The 27,227-nt window shown below is 41.2% G+C and overlaps 1 protein-coding gene across 1 annotated transcript; it reads left to right on the top strand.

The window, feature by feature from the left end:
* Nucleotides 1-1,444: 1,444 nt before the first annotated feature.
* calcrl2 (calcitonin receptor-like 2) lies at nt 1,445-27,227 on the top strand. The gene is made up of 13 exons (XM_056423503.1): nt 1,445-1,544; nt 13,480-13,537; nt 14,368-14,542; nt 17,539-17,646; nt 17,938-18,050; nt 19,053-19,141; nt 19,457-19,586; nt 19,726-19,879; nt 21,081-21,141; nt 21,487-21,553; nt 22,234-22,452; nt 22,969-23,010; nt 24,266-27,227. The coding sequence occupies exons 1-13, from the start codon at nt 1,495-1,497 to the stop codon at nt 24,545-24,547; spliced, it is 1,548 nt and encodes a 515-aa protein (XP_056279478.1). The 5' UTR covers nt 1,445-1,494; the 3' UTR covers nt 24,548-27,227.

Genomic DNA, 27,227 nt, shown 5'->3' with positions numbered 1-27,227 from the left:
AACAAGGTGGGGCGCACGCTTCTTCCCACCTCCCCTGTGCGTTGTTATTGGACCAGCGTTGGGACAGGGTGGACCAATGGACGGCCAGTAAACACGATGACGCGTTCGGCGTCCCTATTGAAAGTATTCTAAAAATCCGAATGGATCTTACGTCAAAGGGATTTTTCCTCAAGTGCCGTCGACGCACATTTCGTTGTCGTCATCAAGTGAACAGAATACAACGAGGAAACAGCGTCTGTATCGGACTAAAACCAAAACATATGTTATGCTGTACTTCCTCGCAAAACGTAAAGGCAGCATGGACTAAGATACACCTGTACCAGACCCCTTTAAATGACAAAATTGTGTATTCAACTTGCTGTAACACTGTTTCATGTGGATGTCATTGTACCATCCTGGTATTCTCTCCTGTGTTTAGATTGTTCTATTTATTGTATTGTTAGACACTGCGGTCCTGCTGCCACCGACGACAAACAGTAGATGGCATTGTTGTATTTCATAGCAAAATGACCACAGGTTGCGGTTGCAGACAATACACCAACGTCACCAATTATTAGTGTCTCTTCATTTGGGACGTTGATAGCTTTAATCCATCAACCGAATTTCGAGTTCTGTGGAATTTGGTTTCGGTAAACCTACAACAAATTAATATTGCGTCACAATTAACTGGCAACAGCAGCGTTTTTGCTGGAATGAAACTCAGGAAGTGACATCATTTTTGCTTTGCTTGTTGGTGTACAGTAGAGTAGAGTACATATTGACTGCTTTTTCGTGTTTATATTATTATAATTAGAAATAGAATGATTGTATTATTCCTATTATTTTTCTTCTTCTTAGTAATATTAAGTATTATTATTGTTATTGTTGCTGCTATTATTATGTGTTTTATTCTTATTCTTCGTCTCATAAATAATAGTATTCAGATTATTGATCATATTTAATATTCTTACACGTCCTTAGTTTACGAATATGTTGTGACATAGCTGGGTTTTTTCTTAATACCTTGATTGGGATTGTTCGTTGAACACGAACAAATCCAGCACACATACACGTGTAATGTCTCGAGCCCTCTTGTAACGATGGTGCCTGTACCAGCTGGTTCTTGAAACCACCACTGAGCCTCATCTGTCAAAATATTCCACGACGTCAAAATAAATGCTACGAATTTGTCACATTTTTATACATTTATTTTAAATAATGCATCTGCAGTGTCATACATATGATCTAAAAGATGACTAAAGTAGAAAATATGTTTCTATTGGTTTCTAACCGTGCTCCAATAGCTGAATGTATGTGCTGAATAAACAATCAAAGGGCAGCAGATGAGTACCTTTAAAGTTGCTTCTTCCTTTGGCGAGTTTTATTTTGAAAGTGACAACCGGAGAAGATGTGCATTTGCCACTTGCTCAACTCGACTGCGGGCTGAGCAGTCGAGGATGGTCAGTGTTGTCGGATGGTCAGCATGAGACCCCTCTCTGCGCGGATCAGGCGAGCATGGGAATATTTGGAGGAAACGACAATTTGACGGGAAACTCAGAGAAAAGGTAAGGTCGTGCTTTGTGTTCCTCTTTTAAAAAAGAAAGAAAAAAGAAGCCAGACTGCCAGAACAACCCATGCGACAGTTTTATTTTCTTGAGGTTTCACTTGAACGTGGTCGCCTGAAACGTGTCCTTAAATTCGGATGAAAGAGAGCTGTGGCTGTGCGACAAACAGTAATGGTGGTGCTTTTAGAAGATATTTCTACTTGTATAAAACAACGTTTGTATAATACTCCAATTACTGTTCCTGAAGGAAAGTATTGAAAGATATTTTAAAGTGTGTAAGTATAGGACGAAGTTACCATACGAGGACTATAGGAACAGCATATAACTGTCTTTATTATCACAAACCACATTAAGGTCAGCATGAAGTGACCATTGACTGCCATGCACACACGACTGAAAGTTCTCACAGTAATACATTTAAAATAATGTACCTGTGTTTTTTTAATTTCTTTATTATTATTTCTGCACAGGGTCGTAACGTGTGTTATTGAGGATGGATGCAGGTTGATGCAAGTTCACTCCCCGAGTTGGCTTGTGTCCTGCCTCTACAGTTGCATTTTTTAAGTATATGAATATAAATATATAGAGTTGAATAGAGTGTCACTGTGATTATCTCCACTAATTTCAAATATGGCGGAAGAGTCCCATGCTCAGCGTTCAGGGTGAAAGAGGGGTTGGGGGTGTGTGGAGGTGATTTTAGTCATTTACTGGAGCATTTCCTGTCATCTTGGGCTCAATCGACAATCAGGCCGCTTCTAATACAGTAGCTTTTTAAAGGAGTCACATCAGAGTTATTGTGTCACCTGACTTGCATTATATATCTACTTATGAATAATATCTAAATATAAACATCTGAGGGGTTTCAGTTCTCATTGATACAAGCAAAAGAAGAAGAAAAAAAAGATGCACATTTGTCTGACAGAATGATGCAGTTTGCAAATTAAGCATCCCGTCCATTTGATATTCAGTATGCACCCAAAGCACCAAAAACAGAGGGAGACCATGACGGGACCACGACAGTGTAGACACACAGCGCTACCTTTAACCCCAGCAGGCTTTGTTATTTTCTCTCAGAATTTACATTTCTCTGGGGTGATTTCCATTGGCAGGAGTTGCTCTCTTGGTTTCACATAGAAAGCAGACCTGTATACTATTATATATATATATATATATATATATATATATATATATGTGTGTGTGTAATCGTATGTGTTACACTCTCTATATTAACGTGACACTCGCTTGTATTTTTGTAATACCCTTCTTGGCCTTGCACTTGCCACTGCTAAATTCGCCAGTGCAGCTTTTAGTTCCATGTTTGCTTTGTGTGTGTTTCCGTCTGTAATTGGCTCTATTCTGGTGTTGCATCTTCAGGAACACCCTTTTACCTCCAACAACCCCCCCCCCCCACCACCACCACCACCACCACCACTATATAGTGTGGCAAAGTTGTAATCCCCACTTCCCAGGACAACGATCTCAGACCAGCTCCTCGCTTAACTTCGGAATTCCTGGCCCATACGATCTGACCCCGGTGTCCGTCCGTGGGAAACTTTTACCCTACCCCACCTACCCCCACTCTCCCCTACTCCAAGCCCCCCTAGTGGGTTTTAGACTGGAACAGCCTGCTCTTGCCAGGCAGTTTACAGTGTATTAATAAGTTTTTTGGCAGCTACTTCGGTCCCCAATCCCCACCCCCCTCCTCCCTCCCATAACACAAACAAGCCAACATACCCCCCCCACCCCCTCCCTATGCAAGAAGCTGACAAAAAACATGTGCTTATTTTAGATTCAGGGCACGATAACTGACACGTCAGGGTTGCACACAAATAATTGCAGGGGGGGTTGTAGTTACAGTGTCAAAGATGTTGCACCATTGAAATGATGTGGACCCGTCTCATGCTTGAGTCCCTGTGATCGATAATCAACTCCTTCTATTATGTTTATCTTTATTCACTAAAGCTGCAGACAATCTAAATGTGGATGCTCCTTTCACGGGATTCAAGACTGCTCCCACAGTGAGAGACACCTCGTTGATGTTTTTTTGTTGACCAAGTCGAGCAAGACTTCGACTGAAGAAAGCCCTCTGTGAGATGAAATGAAGATAATAAGCGCCGATGCTTTGGTGATGGACGTGGTGTCAGGCTGACCACATCTGAGAACTCTCAGGGTGTGCTGGCTCCCACACTGACTGATAGGTTGGAGGGATGTTGGGGGGGGGGGGATTGCTATATCTTGGGCTGTCTCACCATGGCCCACAGACAACAGCAGTCAGCTGTCTGGTGGGAGAGATTTTGCTCTTGTATCACGGTTCGTCCATTGTGTCGAGGGAGCAATGCTTCTCTTCTCCGTTCTTCAAGGGCTCGTGCTGCTTTTGTTGCCCCCCCCCCTCCTTCCCCCACGCCGGGGGACAAGAAGCACACACAGACACTGCATGGCACCGCTCCAAGCTGCAGGAGCTATATCTGGGTCCAGCTATGGGAAAATCACCAAGTCCGCAATCACTCATATGCGGACAGCTCGGTTTCGTGTCGTAAATCCGGGTGTGTGTTGGTGTGCCGGCCCTCGAGGGGGATCTGCAGGACCCAACAGGGTCAAGGGCCCACGTTCCGTTATATATCGTTATATATATTGTATAAATATCGTATACATGCAGATCAACTAATGTTCCAGATAGATACACCGCTTTAATCCTCAACTGGGAGACTGCCTCCAAAAACAGTTGATCTATAAAGGTGCAAAGCGTCCTTACTTCTTCAAGGGCCACTTTAAACCTGTAATTTAGTCATTCCAGGATTGTTTTGTGCCGACTGTTTTGTTTTGTTTTGCTACAGACATTTATTTGAATCTAATTATTGGTACATATATATATATACTGTATATATATAGACCTAAAATAAATTATATTAAAATAATATATATATATAAAGCATTGAATCAGAAATGGGTATGATGTGAAATGTTTTGTACTCCATAGTGAGGAACCTACAGAGAATTCTAAGCAACATCTTTTTTATCCGCTACAGCTAATTGTTTTGGTTTCCAAGCATATTTGAAATATCATGCATTGCTCACATTCGTCTTTGTTTCCAGCTGTAGTTTCATGTGAATATCAGAAAATTATCATGAATTGTAGCCCTAGTTCAGATACAAGATTTCAGACTTAATTCTGGAATAGCAAACATTTGGTTGTCTGATGTGTCCACATCAAAAGGCTATAAGGATAATAATAATAACAACAATACATTTTATATGTACAGCGCTTTACAAGGTACTCAAGGCACTTTAGCGATGTCAGTTAGGTCCCCTCACTTCCAAAGTGCCCTCCATGTCCCTTTGTGTACGCGTAACAATGGCCTATTTTTAACCTCTTGGCCGATGGGAGAGAAGGGAGGAAGTGGTTGAGGGACGACAGAGGAAGATCCCCTACTCACCCTTCATCCTTCCTCCACCTTCCCTGGCTACACACACACTCTTTTTCTCCCTGGATCGCTGTGAGAGTAACCCTCCGACAGTTCGACAGCCGCTTATTTATTAGAGGGAACTCGAGGAAGCCGAAAGGGTGAATTCAGCCATGAATCCATCAGCCCTGAATCTTTAAGTGACTTGCACTGAATCTGTTCTCCTTGGGCAGACGAGAAGAGGCCGCTTGAACGAGCTGCTGAATGTGTTTGTGAACAGCGGGAGATGGAACTGAGCGGTAATAGCTGTTATAGATGGTTTAAGAGAGGAATTCATCATAGTGGAAACCAATTATGTCCATGGACCCAAGTACTGAACATACATGAAGAGTTGCTCCAAACACATTATGTTTCCTCTTCCCTGGGGTGCTATTCATCAGTCTGGATTGTTGGAGACGTCAGGCTAGAGAGATGTCTGCCTTCCCTCCAAAATATATGAGACTAGATGGCACTCGGCTTGTGTTGTTCCAAGCACCAAAAAAAAATACATCAACATGGTCCACAGAGCGTTGCCAGCAGTTTCATGAGTGAAACAGAAAATAGATCCTCCATGAAGCTGCTCACAGCGAGGTCTGTCAGGTATAGATTACCTGGTGTAAACAGGACGTGATTTCTGGAAAGGGAGTTTTTCAAATATTTTTTTATTTTTTAGGCCCCACAAGCCGAGACATCTCCCCGGACAATATCTCCAAAAGTATAGGTAACTCATACCAAAACAGTCTAGACTGATAAATAGCACTGCAGGTTTAAAATGATGATTTTACATTAAAAAAAACACGTGATACCTTTTAAGAAATATAATTAATTGGTAAAGATGTGGTTCCCAAAATATTTTGGCTTGTGACCCCTTATAATGTATCTGTGTGTAGTCGGGGGCCCCTTGTCATGATGAATGGTCGTTAGCAGTTACATCAAAAGGTCTTTGTCCCTCTAGAACTTTTCAGACGAGTTAAATAACAGTTTGAGGCCCAACGAAGTTTAATTATTCCATAGTACACTAAATGGCAAAGATTCATTACATTTCATTTTCATTCACTCCTTTACCACCTCATTAATCACCTTATGACAACTTCAGATTTATCTTGTGACCCTTTTAAGGGGCCTGGCCCCCATTGTTGAGAACCACCGGACAAAATGACCCAACTGTAAAGTAGCTCATGTCATAAAGAAGAATATAACATCGGGAGACTTCTTTTTTTTAACCAGAATGTGTCCTTTTTTAAGAACATTTGCTGATTATTATCATATCTTCAATACTTTGAATTCAGATCGTGTTATGGAGAGGTAATGTTTGCATTCTTTTAGGGTATCAATGCTTTCCTTTAACAATGCAAATACTCATCCCCCCCCTGATAATATAGTATACATTGTAGTTTGAAGAGCTTAGTGGATGGAACGCACGATATACAGGACATTAATTAATTATAGTAATTGATTCATCGTCAATTCGAGACGTGGACATTGGTGTTATGTTTTCAATTTCTAGCTTCCCAAACAACAACATTTGCTGTTTTGTTGAAAGACATTCCCTTTGTGAATTAATATCAGTGACTAAGAATTAAAATACTTGTTAATTGCAGTCCTAGTTTGTTGTTCTGCTTCTGCGGCGGGTCGAAATGTCAGGTTAAGACCATTGTTTCTCATTCCTGGTCACCTCTGGAGGGATTGGCTGTTCATCTTTGATCCCTTTTAGTTTTGGCAGCGTCTTTCTGGTATTTCATCACATGTCTGCCAAACACTACCATCTGCAGCACAACGTTCAATAGTTAAAAGTACATCATTTAAAAATAAAATGATCTTTTTTCTTTTTTTGTTGACAGCAGAAGCAGAACAAATCCAGTCCCCTCAGAGGTTATTCTTCATTGAGGTTTTCCTCGTCCAGGCTTTTGTTCTGTGCTCCTCGAAGCATCTCTTCCATCCGTGTGTCTGTAATTTCCCAAATTATCTTTGATACTTCGCCAAAAGCCACTGCATCCAATTACAGCATTTTTGAGGCAAATGTGCACGTCCACTCCGCTGACATAGAATGGGAAAAAAGTACCCCAAACAATGATGACCTCTGGGGTCGCGACAAACGTCACAGCTGCATCTGCGGTCCGTTTCACTGGGTGCAATGGCCAATGGAGCTAAATCTGGTGTGACAAAACAGCAATGTTTGGGTTTCCCATCATCCCATGATCCCATGAGAGCGATATGACTCTCATAGGGAGGTTGGAGGATGTGGAGTGGCATACAAGTACACTGAGAATCCTTATGGTTTCCTTAACCCCCCCCCCCCCATTGTGGTTTATACCAGCCATCAGGGGGGGGGGGGGGGATCAGTTAGTAACTTAATGGATGAAACAAAACAAAGCTATTTCTAAATGAAGTTTATTGTTTATTTTCCTCACTTGGTTGTCTGTTGCTGGGAGTATCCTGTCTGTGTCAGAATTAGTCAACAAGGAGTGCACCTTGTGTTTTATCAGATGACACATACTGTATATTAATGTGCATATGTTATGGCTACGCATACACACACACTGCATGTCCTATATCTCCCAGCGAAAGTGGAACGTTACTGGAGCCACTGTTTCTTCATTTTGAACCTCTGTGCTTGCCAACAAATAAAAATAAAAGCAAAATAAAAGGTTTAAAGACAAAGCCCTGCCATAATACCACGAACATTAACATGTCCTATTATTGTGAGGTATTTTATTTACTTTTGTCTCAGGAGATGCAGGTTTAATTTCCGCATTTGAGGTTTGTCTTCCTTGGCATGCTTCTAAATAAGAAGGAAATCCTAAGGCTCAGATGTCTTTTTATCATTTGTGTCTGGGGTCCCTCCTTAATCCAATCAAAACCTCATCTCTTAATTTAATATATTTAAATTAATTACATCAGTAAAAGATTTTGGTCAGAATTTCCCTCTTTTTGCCTTAAACCCTTATAGCTGCAAGGGTCACAGGAAGCTGTCTGAATGTTTGGTCACCTTTTTGAGTGCTTCCTAAAACGAACAGGGCCATTTCATCGTTCTGATTGTTGTGTTCTTGTTGCACGGTGCGTGATATCTGCAGACAAAAGATGCATTCATTAGAAATAACTTGGTGCCAAGTCCCTTGGTTTCACATTGGGCCGCAGCTTTGACAGAATGACAGGGTCTGAGGTGGATTTTTTGAAAGCTGCTCTGCGGCTTTCTTCTGATTATTTATATTATGAGTGGAAGTTTCCCCACACACGATGTACTTGTGGCTCAGTGTTGTTTCCGCAGCTGCAAACAGACAAGCATTCCAGTTCAGCAACGACTCAGAGCGTCGAAACATCACACTGGAGAAAGAAATCAAGGCTCCTTTACAGGAATGCGGTGAGATCGGGAGATGTATCCACCAACAGAGACACCAGCGATTATTAGTGATTTACTTTTAGATCATCGCCCGTGGTGCTGTTTACACGGACGCAGACACTCCAGCAAGAGGACATTCAAGAGATTTAGTGCTTTTTGGAGTGTTTACAGCAGCAAGATAAACTACTGAACTTGGAATACGAGGAATATGCTATATTAGGCTTTGCAAACGCAGGCAATCATTGTCAATCACGTCATAGCTGGTTGTATTTGTCATTGGTTTTGATTGATAGTATACAATACATATTAAATATCTCCAGACGCTTCCTGGATCAGAAACCTGGCTCCATCAGCCGATATTTCACGCTTTAAATTTTTTATTTTATTTACAGCCTCCAAGAGAAAGACAGAAACAGCATTGAGTACTCCACTAATTTAGCATTTTAACTATATTGTTTGACTCACAATGGAGAGTTTGTATCTCAACTATTGCATCACAATCGGACTTCATGCAGCTCCCTCTGGAGCCACGAAAGGTCTGATACAACCTTTGTCATAAATGCAGTGCAAGATCTGAACACAGACGTTGATGTGTAAAATAGGTATGGTTCCCCATTTAATGGTCATTGAGAGATTATTGCGTTATTGTCCTAATCCCTTTCCGGAATCGAGTTGAGCAACAGGACATGAAAGGAAATGAAAACCATAAGGGGCTGAGCAGAGTCTGAGGGGGAGGGAGGGGGCACACAGACACTAACGTGAGACAGAGCGATGAAGATAAACGCTGACAGGTGACCGTGTAGGAGAGAAAAGACAGAGGAGTAAGGGACAGGTTGAGAGGGACAGACTGTCCAGGAACAGCAAAGGGAGAGGACGACGAGAGATAGCACGAGAGAGGAGAAAGAACAATATAGTGGTTGTGTGTGTGTGTGTGTGTTTGCCCTGTGTTTAAACTCCCTTTCTCCTAATACCCCCTCCCCCACGGGGGAGAATGTCTGAACACAAAAATAAGTAGTTTATCAAGACGATACAAATTCCTCAGTTTATATTGCAGTGGTTTTTTTTATGACTTAATGTATTTAATCTGTGTCTGATGCTCTCGAACACCTCCGTTGCGGATCAGAGGCGATGAACCTGGATAGAGGAAGTCACAAAGGAAGTAACCCAGAAAACACAAAACATGGCTACAGTTCACCTGATAGGTTGGGAGCTGTGTCCGTTGCTGCCAATGTCAGTGTCAGTCAGATGTCAGGCACACTGAGCACTGCTAGGTGTGTGTGTGTGTGTGTGTGTGTCTGTGTGTGTGTGTGCGCGTGCGTGTGTGAGTGAGTGAGAGAGTGTGTGTGTCCTTTCACTTAGATTTCCGGATGGATAACAATACATTGCCAGTGTACACGACAGATAGACAGGCGTTCATTGTTGGTTTTATTGACTGATGATTTAATTAACAGTCTCCGTTTTCATAGCAGTCTGGCTCATGCCCAAACGTTTTATGTTTCGACTGGACCGTCACGCATCTTTCTTTTTTTGTTTTTGTTGAATAGTCGGTCTTATGTCTGTTTTTCCCCCTAAATGTAAACTAAATGTAGCGGTGCAACGTATCCTCAGACGGTTCATATACGTACATTTCTGCAAATCCTCCATTTCAAAGTTAACTTCCATCTTAACAGGAAACTCAGGTTTAGGCAACAAAATCACTTCGTTGGGTTTGGGAATAGACCCTTGTTTGGGTTGAAATAACCACGGAAGTATGCAAAGTGACTAAATTAAAACGCTGACTTTGCATTTAACATAAGGAATAAACAGCGGTGCTGCCTAAAAGGTTACTGTTTGTTAGACCGATCCACCTCCTCTTAAGCCCAAGATTACATGGATAACATCCGGAAACATTGTGTGATATATCTATGAGTTACTGCACATTATTTTACGCAGGTATAGCTACGTGTGCTGGATGACACCAGCCTGATGGATGGGGTTGGATACGTGGGTGGGTCGAACACGGGACTGTCACCCAGGAAACTGTCTGTGTCCAATTAAACAAAAAGTCTATGTTATGTATTTAAATGATGAATAGATTACGTATGAAGTGAAACGAGTAACAACGTTATTTAACCCTCCTGTTACCTTTACATTTACTAACATATTTTACCCTCGGGGTCAATTTGACTCCAGCAATTAAAATCTCCAGAAAATTATTAGAATTAATATTGTTTCCCAAGTTTAAGTGTGAGGTACTTTATGTTTGTTTGTTGACTACCTAAATAGCCCTTTAAATATATAAAAAAGTTGATATTTCTTATATGTTTGACACAGTGAAAAACTGCCTGGGGTCAAATTGACCCCAAGGAACACCGACATTAAACATTGAATGGGGTCAAATTGACCCGAAAGGTAACAGGAGGGTTAAATACAAACCATGGTCTTTTCTTCTTCTTAACCTAACCAAGTGTTTTCCTAACAAAAAATAGTTTTTGTGCAATGTGGCTGCTAAGCGGCCGTGATCATTTCACAATATTACTGTGAAATCGTGGCGCTCTCTTTGTTGCCTTTCATTTGAATGAACCGATTTAAAGATCAGCCTTGAGAATGTTTCATGTGCTGGCGTGGCTTGTTGTTGTCGCAGAGCCTTCAGATGTCGGACATTACAAAATGCCCTCCAGCCAAAGTTGTTCAGGAGGTAAAGATGAAGAGCTTTGTTTGCTGTGTGTGTGCGTGGGACAGAGAGAAAGCAGGAGAGACACAACTCTCGATGGAGTAAAAGGTTTTCTCTTGCCGAAGGGCATTCAGTAATGTATCACATCTACCAGAGTAACTGCTACTCGACGGGTCTCTGTATTGCTTGTGTCAGTTACAGAGCTTCCCTTCCACCATGATCAATTATAAATGCTTCAGTTGGACTTGGCGGTGAAGGCTCCGCTTTCAAAGAATCCAAGCTAATCTCCAGCATAAACACTCAAACAGTGTTATGCAGAAATCAGAGATAGCTATGCAGAACATTGGATCTTAGCAGTGTCAAAAATACCAAAGCCTTTTTTGGGGGTTGGTGGAGGAAGGCGCAGCACGAAGCAGGGTTAAAGAAAAGTTTGGCATTTCGGGGACATATTATTTTCTTTTTTTTCTTCTTTTTTTTGGCAAAGAGTTAGATGGGAAGATGTTAGATGTCTGACCTTTATATATGGAATGTCAGCCAGTTGCCGATAATCTTAGCTTTACACACAAAGACTTGACATAGGAGGAAACAGCTGGATAGGCTCAATCCAAAGATACAGAAACACAACAAACAGCACCTGCTAAGCTAACGATAAGCTATAAGGACATCCGGAGCTACAGATATGAAATACTTCTCATTTTGGTAAGACAGCAAAAAGCAGCACCTTTCTGATAATTCAATATTTTGATCTAAAATATGACAGATAATTGTCAGAAGAAGGGGATGTCTTCACAGTGACGTGACCCATTGGTTTGTGAACTATGGTTTTGAAGCCGTCATTTTGTTCATCGCCATATTAGTTTTTGACGACACAATCTTGGTTTTTTCTAGACACAACATTTTTAGGGAAACCAACATATTGCATTCAACTTTCATGAACTAAAAACAAACTCCCAGACCAAAAACCGACATGGTAAAGCATAGCCTGCTTTATGGTCTATTTTACTCTAAATGGGACCATCATTTACTAAATGAACATCATGCTCTATTGAAGAAGACTTTAAACTAGCGATTAAGACCATAAACTCATGTTTACAATGTTTACTGAGAGAATAAATCAAGTCAGAAGTAGAGTTATTTTCCCATAGATCAATTCAATACTATCAGATATCTTCTGCAACCAAAAGGTCGTCCCTGTGTTGTCCATTAGAAATAATACAATATTAGATAGTGTTTTGTGGAGGGTAAATTCAGACCTAATATCTCTGTAATTTGATCCACATGCAGTACCTTTCCAGCATCAAAACATGAGTCACCGCCGACAGTGACTGAAAGGTTGAACACTTTAAATTCTTGAACGCTGAGAACTTATGTACTGCAGATGTATTAATGATTACTTGTGCGTCTTGGGTTGAGTCCAAATAGCTTGTTTCTGTACAACCTTTGCACATCACTCACTCTGGATATAAGCCGTGACGCAAAAATCACTGAGAATGTATTGAGTTGTTCTTTGAATGCTCACTTAAAAATCATTTAAGTGAGCATTATCCACCCTCCCCCCCGATAGAAAGTCCAAATGTATGATTATTTTGTACTTTTAACAGCACCGGTTCCCGAAGCCCTCACACGCCTGTAATTCAGATCCTTAAATTGATTTCACGGTTCTCTTTAAATGTGGAGAGACACAGGGCACAGGGATGAGAGCAGTTCGCTTCACTACTGCTGTGGAGACAAATTCACCTTTTCAGAGTCATACTCGTCATTTGGAATCAGCCGGCAGCGTAATTATGCATTCCAACGAGATGAAAGGACGCAGCTGAAGTTATTTTGTGGTTTCATGCTGGCCTTGACGTGGATCCAGTTTCCTCCCTCGAAGATAGATAAAGCCATGTTCCACCACCAAAGAGACACTTTATGTATCATGTATTATTTTCTAGACACACCTCTCTCGCTCTTTCTCTCTCTCTCTCTCTCTTCGGACTTCTCATGTGTACTCATTTCACCATTGTTTGGCTCATTAGAGAGAACCCGCTTAGGGGAACTTGCTGCCCTTTTCACCTTAAAATATAGTAAGACACACACATTTGCTTTCTCTGACCCCGAGAGGGGAGCATGAACTTCCTGTCTTGACACATGAGAAAATACAAACACTCACAGAATGAATAAATAAACATACACACACTTGTGAGAACACACGTTCACACAAACAATTTAAATTTAAATCACAAAAGGCATTTTGGTATTTTCTTTTTCAGGGACTCGCAGTCAAAAAAGCGGCCACTAGGTTTATGGATTTTTTCCCCCGAGTGTATGTGTAGTTGAAATACCTACGGTAGACTAAGACTAAGACTAAGCATGTTTTCATCATTTGCATCCTGACGTTAGCATTTTGCTCAAAGCCCAGCTGTGCAGAAGTGTTGTGACTTGTCTCGTTTGTGTCACGCTGCATATGCAGAAGAATATTTGAAGAAATAACATGTCCTGTTTTTTTGGTTTCCCTTTCAGAAACATGTGGAAGACCCTGACCCTCTCACTGGTAGTGGCACTGGCATTGGGCACAGAGGTGAGTGCGGTCATGTGTGCGTATCTGTAATGTGTAGATGCTTTTGACACGCTAAATGTGTAGACTGAGCAGGTTTTCACACCAGGGCAGGACATTTACATATTATTTAGGGGGCAATGTTTGCTCCCACAGACTGAAATCCAGGGGCATTTAAAAAGAAATTGGGGGCACTTTTTGAAACTTGTGAAATAAGATGTAACCTTTTTCAAAAATAATAAATAGACTTATTTAGGCTTACAGTATATGAGCAATTGTCATACAAATAGCAATAATAAAACTAATAGGCAGTAGTCTACAGATTCAAAGTGTTTTTTAAATTTGTTTGAACAGAAAACATAAATCAGACAATTTATATTACATTTTATTTGTATTTCTTTGTCGTTATTTATTGTTATTACATTTTGTATACAACTATTAACAATTATAACTCATTTCATAGTTTTTTTTATAATTCAAAATTATGATTTTTGTGTGTGTACCTATAGTACAGGCAATACGGATAAGAAAGACAAAACAAAGGACACACATAAAACGTTATTAAATCATTGAAATTATGGGGGCATTTTTTGCCCCTCTCCTCAGGGGGACATTATATTTCTTAGGGGCAGTTTTGCCCTTTGCCCTTGTGTGTTTTCAACGCTGTTCCACACACAGTATTACTTCTTCTTTTAAGCCATGTATGTTCACCCATATTATTATTTCTCGGTCTCATGTGTTCCTCCCAACCCGTTTGCTCTGTCCTGTCTGTCTTGTCCTCATTCCTTCTTTTCATTTTCCCATCACAACTTGAAAACGTGATTTCTTTTTTTAAATATATTTATTTTACCCAGGTGTCCCAGTGTGAGGATGTGGGCTCCATGGCGACTGTGGAGAAGGCGATGGACGAGCGGCAGGAGAACTTCAGCGAAATAGTCAACGTACCAACAAAGTCCGAACACCAGATCCTGGCTGCTCAGTTCGAGTGCTACATGAAGATCATCCACGACCCGCCGTGCACAGATGAAGGTGAGAAGACCGTCTCAATGTCCTTTAACAGCTGTTGTGCTGAAAGTAAACTTTCCTCAATGCTATCATATTCATCTCTGGCGAACAGCGGATAAATGACAATCAGAACATTTCACACCCGAGTTGCCGTGCACTTAATGATATTCCTCTCTTTGCTTTCATTTATTCTCTTACATCAGTATAAGTACAGTATAAGTATGAGTAAAACATTTAATGACAGGATATATATTTAAACTAATCCATTTACGTTGTGCTTCGGTAGCCTTTAACTCCATAGGTTCCAGACTGAAATATCTCAATAACTACAGGAGGGATTGCCTTTTTAATGTTAGACAGACAGTCACGGTCCCCAGAGGACGGATCGTACTGACTTTGGCGATCCCCTGACTTCACCTCTATTGGTGGATTGCCATGAAATGTGGCACAGCGATGTCCCTATCAAGATGAACTGCAATCGCTTCATTTAAAAACATTTACCCACCACAAAACATTTGTTTAAAATATAATTTTTGGTACATTTTTGTGCAGATTTAGACGACTGCATTACCGGCTGTATATAGTTTCCAATGTGTGGTCACACTAAGAGAGAGCGAGAGAGAGAGAGAGGAAGTGAGTCTGAAAGAAAGGAAACTTGCCCTTTGTCTCTTGTGCTCCCGCTCAGGACTTCACTGCCTTTGAAATGTTATTTTGTGGTCTCTTTCCCAGCATGCCGCGGCACAACCTGGTACCAGGTTTCCGACGATTGTTGATGAGCTTTGTGCGGGCCAGCTGAAGTGAGACGAGGGGTTTATGTCAGGGCAACACAGCGTTTATGTTGAATAGACTATAGAGAACATATGCGACCCGTCGGTGACTTACCTTTATGATTCTGTTGACACGTGTGTCACTGACAGTGTGGACTCATCACCACTGTTGTAGTTCACGTGTTAAAGGGACAATTACTTCTGAAATACTGCAGTTAAATCTTTGGTCAGTCAATCCAAAATACCGTTGTACAGAGCATCCTGTTCTTGGGCTTGATTCTTTGGCCTGGTTCGTTAACAGGCGTAACCGAGACCGTGATAGGCTGCAGCGCGTGATCAGCTGTCGGCTGCTCAGTAGCGTACAGTCGATGATGTGAGGTCCTGTGACAGGGATGTTGTATGTGTACAGATTGTAACTCCCACGTAAAGCAAATCTCAAGGACTGCATTCTTTCATCTACGTAATATTTCAAAAATCAGGCACATCTTGTCTCAAAAAGATGCAGAAAAATTGGTTCACGCGTTCGTTACTTCGAGACTGGATTACTGCAACTCCTTATTAGCAGGCTGCTCTAATAAATCTCTTAGGTCCCTCCAGTTGATCCAGAATGCTGCAGCTCGTGTTCTCACTAAAACTAAGAAAAGAGATCACATCACTCCTGCACTAGCTGCTCTGCACTGGCTCCCAGTAAAATCAAGAATCACTTTTAAAATTCTTCTCTTAACCTACAAAGCCTTGATTGGTGATGCTCCATCATATCTTAAGGAGCTTGTCGTACCATATTGCCCCACTAGAGAGCTACGCTCACTAAATGCGGGACTACTTGTAGTTCCTAGAGTCTTAAAAAGTAGAATGGGAGCCAGAGCCTTTAGTTATCAAGCTCCTCTTTTATGGAACCAGATTCCAATTTCAGTCCGGGAGGCAGACACAGTCACCTCGTTTAAGAGTAGACTTAAGACCTTCCTCTTTGACAGAGCTTATAGTTAGGGCTGAATCAGGTTTGCCCTGGTCCAGCCCCTTGATATGCTGCTATAGGCTTATAGCTGCCGGGGACGTTTTAGGATGCACTGAGTACCTATCTCCTCTTTTTCTCTCCTTAAGGATGAATTTTCATCTCTCAATCACACGTTACTAACTCTGCTTTCTCCCGGAAGTCCTTTTGACTTTACGTCTCATGGGGTCATCGGACCCTATGAGACGGCATAGATCCTATCTGCCTGATGGATCGTCTGGGTCGTGGAATTCCTGCTCATGACTACGCCACTGTCCTGTTGAGACTCCGCCCACTCCTCCTCCCCACCGCCATCTGCCTGATGGATCGTGGAGGTCTCCATCGTGGAATATGCCTACTATGAACTATTCATACACTCTGTCATATTCATTGAATGTATTTTAACTCTAAATCTGTCCTTCTGTACACATTACATCTATTGCATCTGTCCATCCTAGGAGAGGGATCCTCCTCTGTTGCTCTCCTCCAGGTTTCTTCCCTTTTTTTCCCCCCTGAAGGGTTATTTGGGAGTTTTTCCTGGTCCGATGTGAGGTTTTGGGGCAGGGATGTCTATGTGTACAGATTGTAAAGCACTCCGAGACAAATTTGTAATTTGTGAAATTGGGCTATACAAATAAACTGAATTGAATTGAATTGAATTAAAGCCCTTTAAGAAATTTTTTTAATTTGTGATGTTGGGCTAGACAAAATAAACTGAAATTGAATGGAAATTTAAATTATACATTTTTACAGTAACCATATATGTTTTTTCATGACTGTTTTGTGTGTTTCTGCATCTATTCTGGCAAGATAACGTTTACCTTGACCTTGATACAATGTTTTTTGTGGCCAACTTGCAGGGGCTGAAACTGAATCGGTCCCTGCAGGAATCCTCTGCCATGCCATTGGTGCCTCTCATTATTCTTTATTTGATTTCTTTAAAAAAAAAAAAGAAGTGGTGGTTAGCATGAGCTGAGGCTACTGTTGCCTCGATGGCTGAACAGACAAAAAAAATGGACGACTGCACATCCAGCATCATGTTTTTTATGGAATTGGCATTCAGCACCAGGGAGACACTGGTCAATAAACAAAATAGCTACAGTTGAGACGGTCTTCTGGGAACATTAGGCGCCTCACTTATTTATGCTTCACTTTGAAACTAGGGCTGGGAGGCGGTTACTCTCATTATTAAACGCCACGCGGTGTTATATCAAAGTCTCATTTTAAATGCTCGTCTGGTTCGGATGTCATGTCCTCTGCAGGTCATTTCTGCAACCGCACGTGGGACGGCTGGCTGTGCTGGGGGGACACAGCTCCAGGGACCGTCATGCAGATGTGCCCGGAATACTTCTCAGATTTTGACCCTGCCGGTGAGGCGTCAAGGCACACACACACACACACACACATGTACAAACACAGCTGTTCATTTTTGTGTGTCTTATATGATGTGTAATTCATTTGGTTTAATCCACGGTTGTCACAGTGTCTTCTTAGACAACTGTCAACATTAAACATTTGTATTTTTTAGCTTATTGTTAATTTGCAAAAAATAACTAATGGCCTCGAATGAAAACGTCAGCTTTTCATTGTCTACTTGGTACCTCAATCAAATCATAAACGATGTTACCGTCGGCGTAAATTGTAACATTGTCTTTCAACAGAGAAGGTGACCAAGGTGTGTAATCCTGGGGGTCAGTGGTTCCACCACCCAGAGAGCAACAGAGTCTGGACTAACTACACCCAGTGTCAGGCCTACACCAAAGACAAACTCAAGGTAAAGCTCACGGTGTACGAGCGGAGTGCAAGTTGTTTCACGGTGTTCGGAACATTTCAACCCTTTTGACCAAATTGGGTGACAGGAAGAACAAAAACGAAAGAGGATACAAAATGCTCAACTAAAATAAAAACGTTCAAAGACGTTCACTATTCTGAATGGTTTTAAAGATTAGCATTTTAGGTAACAATTGAAAATTCAACATATTCTGTTTGGAGAGTATACAACAATGCTGATATTGACGTGTTTTTTTCTTGTCTTGAAAAAAAAAAATGTTGCTTCATGTTCCTGGACTTCCTTTACAATACTGTTTGACTTGAAGCCCTATCGAGTGAACTGTGAGAGGACGTAGTGCAACATTACACCTAAGTTTTTTTTGTTTTGACATAGTGTCTTAAATGTAATCTGAACACACTACAGGAAACAACACCAGGAGGGTTTATGACAGACGTTGACATCTGATAGTCAGAAGTTATTTCCTGCATGGACAGCTGAGCACAACAACGCGAACCCGAGGGCTTGAATTCGCCGAGTTGTGTGTTCTGAACCGGAGACCGCGAGTCTTCTGACTCAAACGTGCGAGTCATTTAGGATTTGTTCCACTCGGTGGATGCATGGCAAAGCTCACGGCTCTGCACGCAGGCTTTTCTGTCGGAGCGCTCTTTGTAAAGATTGCCTTCCATGAATCTCTTTAATTTGCCCTGACATTGTGTTCATTTTCTGTCAGAGCGCTCTTTGTAAAGATTGCCTTCCATGAATCTCTTTAATTTGCCCTGACATTGTGTTCATTCAGGAAAACTGTTCCTTTCTAAAATCTCGTTCTCTCTGCAGAGGTTTTCCTTTCCCTTTCGTCCTGCTTCAAAGAGGCTTCTATTGCCTTTGAGAACAGAAAAAACAGTTTACTATGCTTTTTTACTTCTTAGAATAAAGCCATTTTTAGTCTATGAATTTGATGTATGTATAAAGTTACATCACGAATTTAACAACTTTTCCTCCCCGCAGTTCGCCATCAGTCTCTACTACCTGGCCATGGTGGGTCACGTCATGTCCATCGTCTCCCTGGTCATCTGCCTGATGATCTTCTCCTTCAAGTGAGTCAGGACTTTTTCTCGTGTCTCGTCTGACTCTCAACACCTCGACAGTCGCCACATACCTCTCGTACTTTTCTTTTTCCTGTTTCAGTGTCCAGTTTGTGTGCGATGGCTTAGAAACCGCTAGACGCCACCTGTATGTAGACCAGCAAAGTTTTAGTGTCAATCTATCGGATAAAACTGCAGAAAAAGTAAATTGCTTAAATTACCGGGAAGAAAATTCTTGTTAGAATGCAATTTCAATCCGACAATGTTTGTAAAAGCCTTTAAAAATAAAAAATAAACCTTAATGAGTACATCCCCTCTCTCTGCCAGGAGTCTCAGCTGCCAGAGAATCTCCCTCCACAAGAACATGTTTCTCTCCTTCATCTTGAACTCCATCATCACAATAATGTGGCTCTCGCTCACTGTGGCCAACAACCAAGCCATAAACACCAGCAACCCTGTGAGTTCCTGAACGTCTCTCCCACCATTACCCTCGTGGAGTTCACTTCCGCATTTAACTTAACGCCGTGCTCTTAAGCCATTCCAGTCCGGATTTAGTGCGTCACTCAACACTGTGGGCTGGCTTCCTGTCCCATCAGGTGAGCTGTAAGGTCCTGGCGGTGCTGACTCAGTACACGGCCACCTCCAACTACTTCTGGATGCTGTGTGAGGGCATCTACCTCCACACGCTCATCATCGTGGCCGTCTTTGTCGGGGAACAGCAGCTCTTCTGGTACTACATCGTGGGATGGGGTGAGTCACCGGGGTTGTTCCAAACTAGTCTTATTGGGATTCCAGTACATCCATCTTGTGGATTCTATCCATATGAAACAACAACTCAACCGTTTAACACTGGGAGGACGACTTGGAAGATTCAAACAAGGTCTCCAGAGACAGCCTTGAAGCGTCACATTCACAAGATGTACTGCCAGCAAGACACATATGGAGGAGTTGCATAAACGCAATACGTTGCATTTTGTGGGAGGTTATGGCTATCATTCACTAATAAGAGGCCAATACTGCAACCTCATTATACCCCACGAGCAACACCCCAACTATAGAGTTACTGCAACAGACAGTTTCAAGGTCTTCCAACAGTCAACAGTCTTCCAAATTCAAGTGGAAAAACATGCATTTATTCGCCTGAATGTAATAAGAGCATCTGTAATTTGCTTTTATACAGATTAGCCTTCAATTCTACTGTTGCACAACATCATATTTCCAGCATAATTCAATACATAAATGTAATCTTGAAGGCTGGATGTGCCTGCATTCAGATAAGTGACCTTTTTATTTCAGCTCTCATGCAGGCACCCAGCTCTTATATATTAGTAATGGATTCTTCTATGTCTCTCTCTCAGGCTAACTTCTTTTTATATCCGTGAGGTATAGCGTTCCTGTAACCAGCATGTCCTTTGTGTCACCTTTACTTTGAACTCGCTGTTGTGGAGCAACGGCACAGGAGCTGAAAACTTGCTGACTTCAGCTTTCTTTAAAGGGCCAGTGTCATTCCGGGTCAAATGGCCGTTCGTATCTACAGAGAGAGCAGGTCCTCTTCATGGAATCCACCATGTTTCTACAGTAGCCCAGAATGGACAAACCAATTCACATTTTTCGCGTCGGCTACCTTACTTCTTACGCGCTTGGCAGGCGATAGAAGTTTCAGTTGGTTGCAACTTGACCGCTAGATGCCGCCAAATTCTACAAACGTGACCCTTTGACTGAATATGTAGGCTATATTGCAACTAGAGTTGAGTATGTTGCTTGGAGTTACAAACTTAAATAAACAGTTTAATATTTTGGGAGGGAAATATGTATTTCACTTCTTGCGTTAGATGAGAAGTTCAAGACCACCGTCATGGTCCGCGCGGCCAACGTGACGCTACGGCCGGCAGCCGGTTTGTTTTCGCTGAACATCTGATATCTCTGTCTGTGTTTCTCTCTCTATCCAAAGGTTTTCCCATTATTCCTGCCATCACGTATGCCGTGGCTCGCGGGCTCTACTTCAACGACAAGTAAGCTGTAGCGCGTTTGCTGTTCTTCTATCGACATAGCTGTGAAGCCACAGTCCAGATCAAGGCCAGGAATGTCGCTGTCTACTGTAACATAACTACAGGCCTAGGTCTCTCTCTCTCTCTCGCTCTCTCGCTCTCTCTCCCCCCTGACCTTCCTCTTCTCCATTTGAAGCTGAGGGGATTTTTTAAATGTTTATGCTTCTAATTAAGTGGTATTATTTGCTGAGACACCAGTAATGATAGACGCTTCAAGCTTTGTTTATTTATGTCACCGTACATGTACAATCCCACCGGAATGGTGTACGAAATGTCATCTTTCCCCCGCTGTTTGTTTGTTTGTTTCAGGTGCTGGATCAGCTCTGACTCGCATCTGCTCTATATCATTCATGGGCCCATTCAAGCTGCACTATTTGTGAGTAATTACTAAAAGTATACATGTATGATTGCTATAAATAGATTTAATCTCGCTCCGACTACTTTTCAAAAGCCTTGTGACAACAGAGGTCGTAACCGGGCTTTTACCTCAAACTCATAATGCAAACATACGCAAAGACAGTCAATTCAAAGACACTGTTGGCCGTCTGCTTTGTGGTTCATATCACCTACACCAAGACCAGGTCATGAAGACCAGACCAGTGCCAGTCCCAAAATTAATTTCCATTTTTCTATTTTATTGCCATACATACTATATATGTGTGTGTGTATTTATAAGTGTAGTATGAAAAGCATTGCAGATGTGAATTTTAAGTGTGGGAGTTTGCAAATTTAGTGATAGCTCTGCAGTTGTGGTCTCGACCGGTCTGTGAGGTTGTTCTGTTGCCAGGAAATTGACAACAAAAGCTTATTCCGTGCTTTCTCCATTTAATGAGTAACAGGAATTCAGATTATAGGAGGATAACTTCCATGGACATGTGATTGAAATATGTCGTTATCGTGCCACCCTCAGGACAGTCATTGCCAGTCTTTTGATAATAATGCAAAAGGTGGTCCCTCCCATTCAAGTTAGGTCAAGACAAAGACTCTATATTAATAAAATCATGACATATTTGTATCTCTGTCTCTCCCATCTCATTTCATTATCAACCTGTCCAGGTGAACTTTTTATTCCTCCTGAACATCGTTCGGGTTCTCATCACCAAGTTGAAGGAGACCCACTGCGCTGAGTCCACGGCCTACATGAAGGCGGTGAGAGCCACCCTCATCCTCATCCCTCTGCTGGGAGTCCAGTTCATCCTTTTCCCCTGGAGGCCGGAGGGACGCATCAGCCGGGCCATCTATGATTTCTTCATAAACATCTTCTCCCACTTCCAGGTACGGTTCATCAATAAGCTGCACGTGAAGAGCTCTAACAAAAGGCTGATGCTGCAACTCACGACAGAGGATGAATTAAAGTTACCTGGAAACAATTCCAGATTTATGATTTGATCATTTTTTCCCACGTGAACACATCTCAATTCACAAGCTTTTTACATGGTCTGTAACAATATTTTAAGTGCCATTAAGCGACAATGTCAAACTTAATATCAATTTCATCAGTTTGCACCCCACTGCAAAGCACGGTAGAGCCACTCTCTGCTCTTGAATTGGATTAAACAAGTTCTACTCTGCTTTTGGAAATATCACCTTTTATTGTATTATTATTAGAAGAAAAGAAAAAAAGGTTTCTAGTTTAAACTCATGGAAAACCAGAGAAAAGGAAAGTATCCCTCATTTGGTCCCTGCTTTTCAAAAAACAATTAATTCACATTAATTATTTACAGCACCATCTCACTGTGAAATCTGTTTGATTAAATATGGATATTTAATCAATGTTCTATTGCTTTACAGGGATTCCTGGTGGCAATTATATTCTGTTTCTGCAATGCTGAGGTACATTTAAACTTTCATATTTGAATGCATCGCAGATATTTCAGGTTAGCTGTTAGCGAGCTAATATTAGCGACAGTGACGTGCGGTGAGGTTCATGGTTGGTGAGGCACTGACTCCTTTCGTGTCAGATGTACAAATATATAAACCCAAAAGGGTAGCTTATTCAATTGGCTACTGGTTATTTCATGTCTCATCAGCATTCTTCACACAACACACACGCGCACACACGCACACGGTACATATTACAGATACGTAAAGGTGAACACAAGTTTGAAGCAAACCTTTTAGCTCCGTCGTTGGTCTACCTGTGTTAATCACGTCCACTTTTGAATGAAAGTCCAGTTTTGATACATGTTTAAGCTCAGATATATAATCCTCTTCCATGTTGGCAGTCTGGCGTAGCAAAATACAAAAACAAACGGACTTGACTCGCCTGGCGCCTCTGCGTAGAAGAAGCAGCAACAAGTACCCGTTGGCTCACGAGCGCCCGCTTCAGTGAGGCAGAGTATTATCTGCCTCACCCTGTGCCTTTTCACTGCGGTTTTATTTACCATCAGCAAAACTAAATATGTCACTTACAAACATTAAACTGTCATGGTTAAAGACCTTAGCCAGACTGTGGGAAATCAGGGCAAATAAACATATCTGCAAACATTATATTGTCGACATGCAGAGATACGGCAACCCGCACGGGCCAATTGCATGTATCAACCCAGCTTGTGATGGATTGCGCAATCAGAGGTGAGGCTCGACTCGTCGCTGCCTCAACTCTCGTTTCATCCTGTATTTGAACAGGAAATAGGCAAATTCAGCGATTTTGACTATAAAATGTTCGAAATTAGTCATACATAAAGATCGGTGGACAAATATTAATATAAATGTGTTATTATCATTATAATTATACTCTGCCTCACCTGCCTCCCCTGACCGCACGTCCCTGATTAGCGACACATTAGCAAGCTACTGTAAGTTAGCTAAGGCCTTTGCAAACTGCATTGCTTGTCGGTGTATCGACTTTCCACTGTGACACAAGTTGCACAGTGTTAAAATGTCTTTAATTTGACAAACAGAAAAATAGTTAGCTTAAAACTGGACACGTAACGTTGTCGGCATAAGGAGTGTTTCTCCATTCTCATTGTCCGTTTCCTAGTTATTAGTTCTTTAGTTTGGCAGCTCATAAAAACTTAGTTCTGAGTTCTAAGTAAACTAAAGCTATTTTGAACTCAACTAAACTTGAACTCTGTTGACATCCCAGGCTCAGACAGCGCTGAAGAGGAAGTGGTCTCAGTGGAAGTCTGCCTGGGGTAAAACCGGTTGGGATGAAACACCCATCACCAGCTACCACCACAACTCCTCCATTACCGAAACCAGCCGAGTCACAATCTGCTCGGAGGATTCTGCTGCCGCCGTGCCTTCTGAACCGAATGAAGGCAGCCACTTCCTGCCCCAGGAGCAGCAGAGAACCAACGGGCAGCAGAAGACGGACAGCAACGGCGAGGCGGACGCGCCCAACAAGATGGAGATCACCGACATTTGACCGGAGGGGAAACACACAGAGGCGGTGGTGCCAAAACAACACACAAACACACACAAACCCACACACACACACACACACACACATAAACACATGCTTGCTTATTTGTGCGCACAGAAAGACAGAAAACTAAAAAAGAAAGGCCAGGTGAATTTTCAAAATAAAGGTTATAGCAACAGCTCCAGTTTGTGGACTTGTATATACTAATGATAAAAAGATAAACTTATATTATGGTGTCATCCTGTAATCTAGTATATTAATGGCTTTTGCATACGTGTGTTCTGTCGCTGGAATAAATTCCACTTCTATATTTAAATTATTGTTTTTTCCATTTTACTCTATGAAGTGCGGAGCTGTTTGTGTAATCCGTTATCTCGGAAGGCTTTACCCGTGCACCCCTGTGACCGATGAATGTCATAGCCCAGTGATGTTTTCGATATGTTCTCTTACATGATTTTTGTTGTAAAAAGGTTGTGTAGTCATCGCTGACCTTAAAAAACAAAAAGCCAGCAGCCCCCTTTTAACCTGCCTTTCAGACAGTTTAAAAATAACACATTACAATGAGAGGCGACTCAAACATGACATGTTAATCTCCCAACAACAAGTAACAGAAAGAGGATTTAATTTCAGTCCGAGAAAGTGTACGATTGATATAGGATACTTCATTTTGTAGAGCATATCGTACTTATAAGACCAGAATCTGACTTTTTGACTTATAAACATGTATTATGCTCTCCAGAAATGTATTATTTCTGCTAAAACAGGATGTAACATATACACAAACAAAAAACTGAGATAAAACCCAAACTGTAGTTGTCTAGAAGTTGTCGAAACAGAAAGACAGCCATCATAACCGCTTAAGCAAGAGCATTACATCAAGTTCAAACTAGCTGGTGATTAGACATAGCTGACGTTAGCTAAGGCTAAAACTAAATCTATTTAGATAGACATTTAAAAGCTGATATCTGGATCTGGTTATTCAGTTTGTTATTTCACATAACTAAATGACACGGTTGTAAAAATCCAATTAGGATTGGGAAGAAAAAGAAATTAATGCTAATGGTAACCTAGCAAAGATTGTGCTAATGGTTTCCTCCTTGGTTTAGCAGCATAGCATTAGCTATCGTCTCAGCTCTGAACCTTTATGGAACTCATTTAATTCGTGGAGAAGTTCAGTCACTTTTAAATTATCGTATTACGTTTAAATGTTTAACTGTAAATTAACGAATGATCTCGGTTTCAACTTTCACCACTTTTTTTTAACGTCAATATTTCAGCTATTTGCCAGGTCGTTATGTTAAAAACAGAAGTCATGTTTGCATTTTGGTCAGTAAAACTAACTCTTGACATGTGATTGGTTGGAAGAAACAGCTTCTCAAGTCGATGGTCACCCTACGTAGCCTACAGTGACACAAATCTTCAGGTTGCCAAAATGATGTACATTTTTAAAGAGCTTCTGAATTTGAGCTCAAAGTTAGTGGCAATTATGAATTATTGCCACTATCTATGATATCTCAGCATGGTATAAGATCTTGGCTACATGACAGCTAAAAGACTTATGTAAAAGCAGTGGGAGGCTAATTTTGAGGCTCATCCTGGAACTAAATGATGTGCCGAATATTATGGGTTACAACTATCCTAATTCAGACTGGTAGCAGAGCTTTTAGTGCAGGATAATTACTGGTGCAGAGATAATGGAGCTGTGGAGTGCTGCAATAATCTCACTATAGTACTGAATATCAGTCATTCTCCTTGTTTACTCCATTGGAGACACAGGTTTTGGGGATATTTTGGTAAAAGTGAGTGCACATGCAACAGAAGTACAGACACTGTGGCCTGTGAAATAATGTATATAGGGAGCGTGCGCACATGTGCTTTTCACGAGTAATCCAACTTTGTTATAATTGGTGGGGAAATAAATGTTACTTAATTAATATCTCACAATCTTCGCTTTCTATTATGACATATATTGTAGTACGATGGGAAATCTTAATGTGATAAAAAGATTTTATACACTGAACATTTAGGAGGAAAACAAAGACGAGACAGTTCATGTTTAGGATTCCATTTTTAAATGTTTCTCTCTAAAATGTAGCCTTTGCAGATAGAACAACACTGTGCCAAATGTTTTATATAAATTGTTAGGAATGAATGTTTTTCCTTTTTTTATAAAACCCCCCTTCAGTCTGCACAGTAAGAAGACAATTTCAAAGGTTTATTTAATTTTACTTTTTTATTTTTAGTGTTCCTATTGCTTTGTAATGATCTCTGTTCTTGTTGTGGCTGTCAAAACAGTCGGTTTCACTATTTGTCATGGATTGTATTGTTACAATGTGCTTTATTTGCAAATACAATTCCCTGCCACTTCACATTTAATTAAATAGTTTTTCTAATAGCTAATGATTGAAAGTGATACAGCAGGCTTTACTGATGCACTGGGAATAAAACATAATTGAAGGATGTCGGATCTCTGTACAGGGACGCCAACCTACTCGTTTGCCAATGCTGCCCAGTCGAGAAAAAACGCCTATCTTGAACATATTTGTAAAGAAATTTGAAAAACATTCCAATAAAACAGAAAAAAAGAAAAGTTCAATTCAAGCATATTGTATACATTTTTAACACTGCCATTCATGTGTGGAAATAAAGTTGTTTGGACATAAATGTGTGATATTCAGTGAGA

Source organism: Pseudoliparis swirei, chromosome 9 (assembly GCF_029220125.1).
Source record: "Pseudoliparis swirei isolate HS2019 ecotype Mariana Trench chromosome 9, NWPU_hadal_v1, whole genome shotgun sequence".
Lineage (NCBI taxonomy): Eukaryota > Metazoa > Chordata > Actinopteri > Perciformes > Liparidae > Pseudoliparis > Pseudoliparis swirei.
Note: the sequence above shows the minus strand (reverse complement) of the source record. Positions and strands in the feature narration are given on the sequence as shown.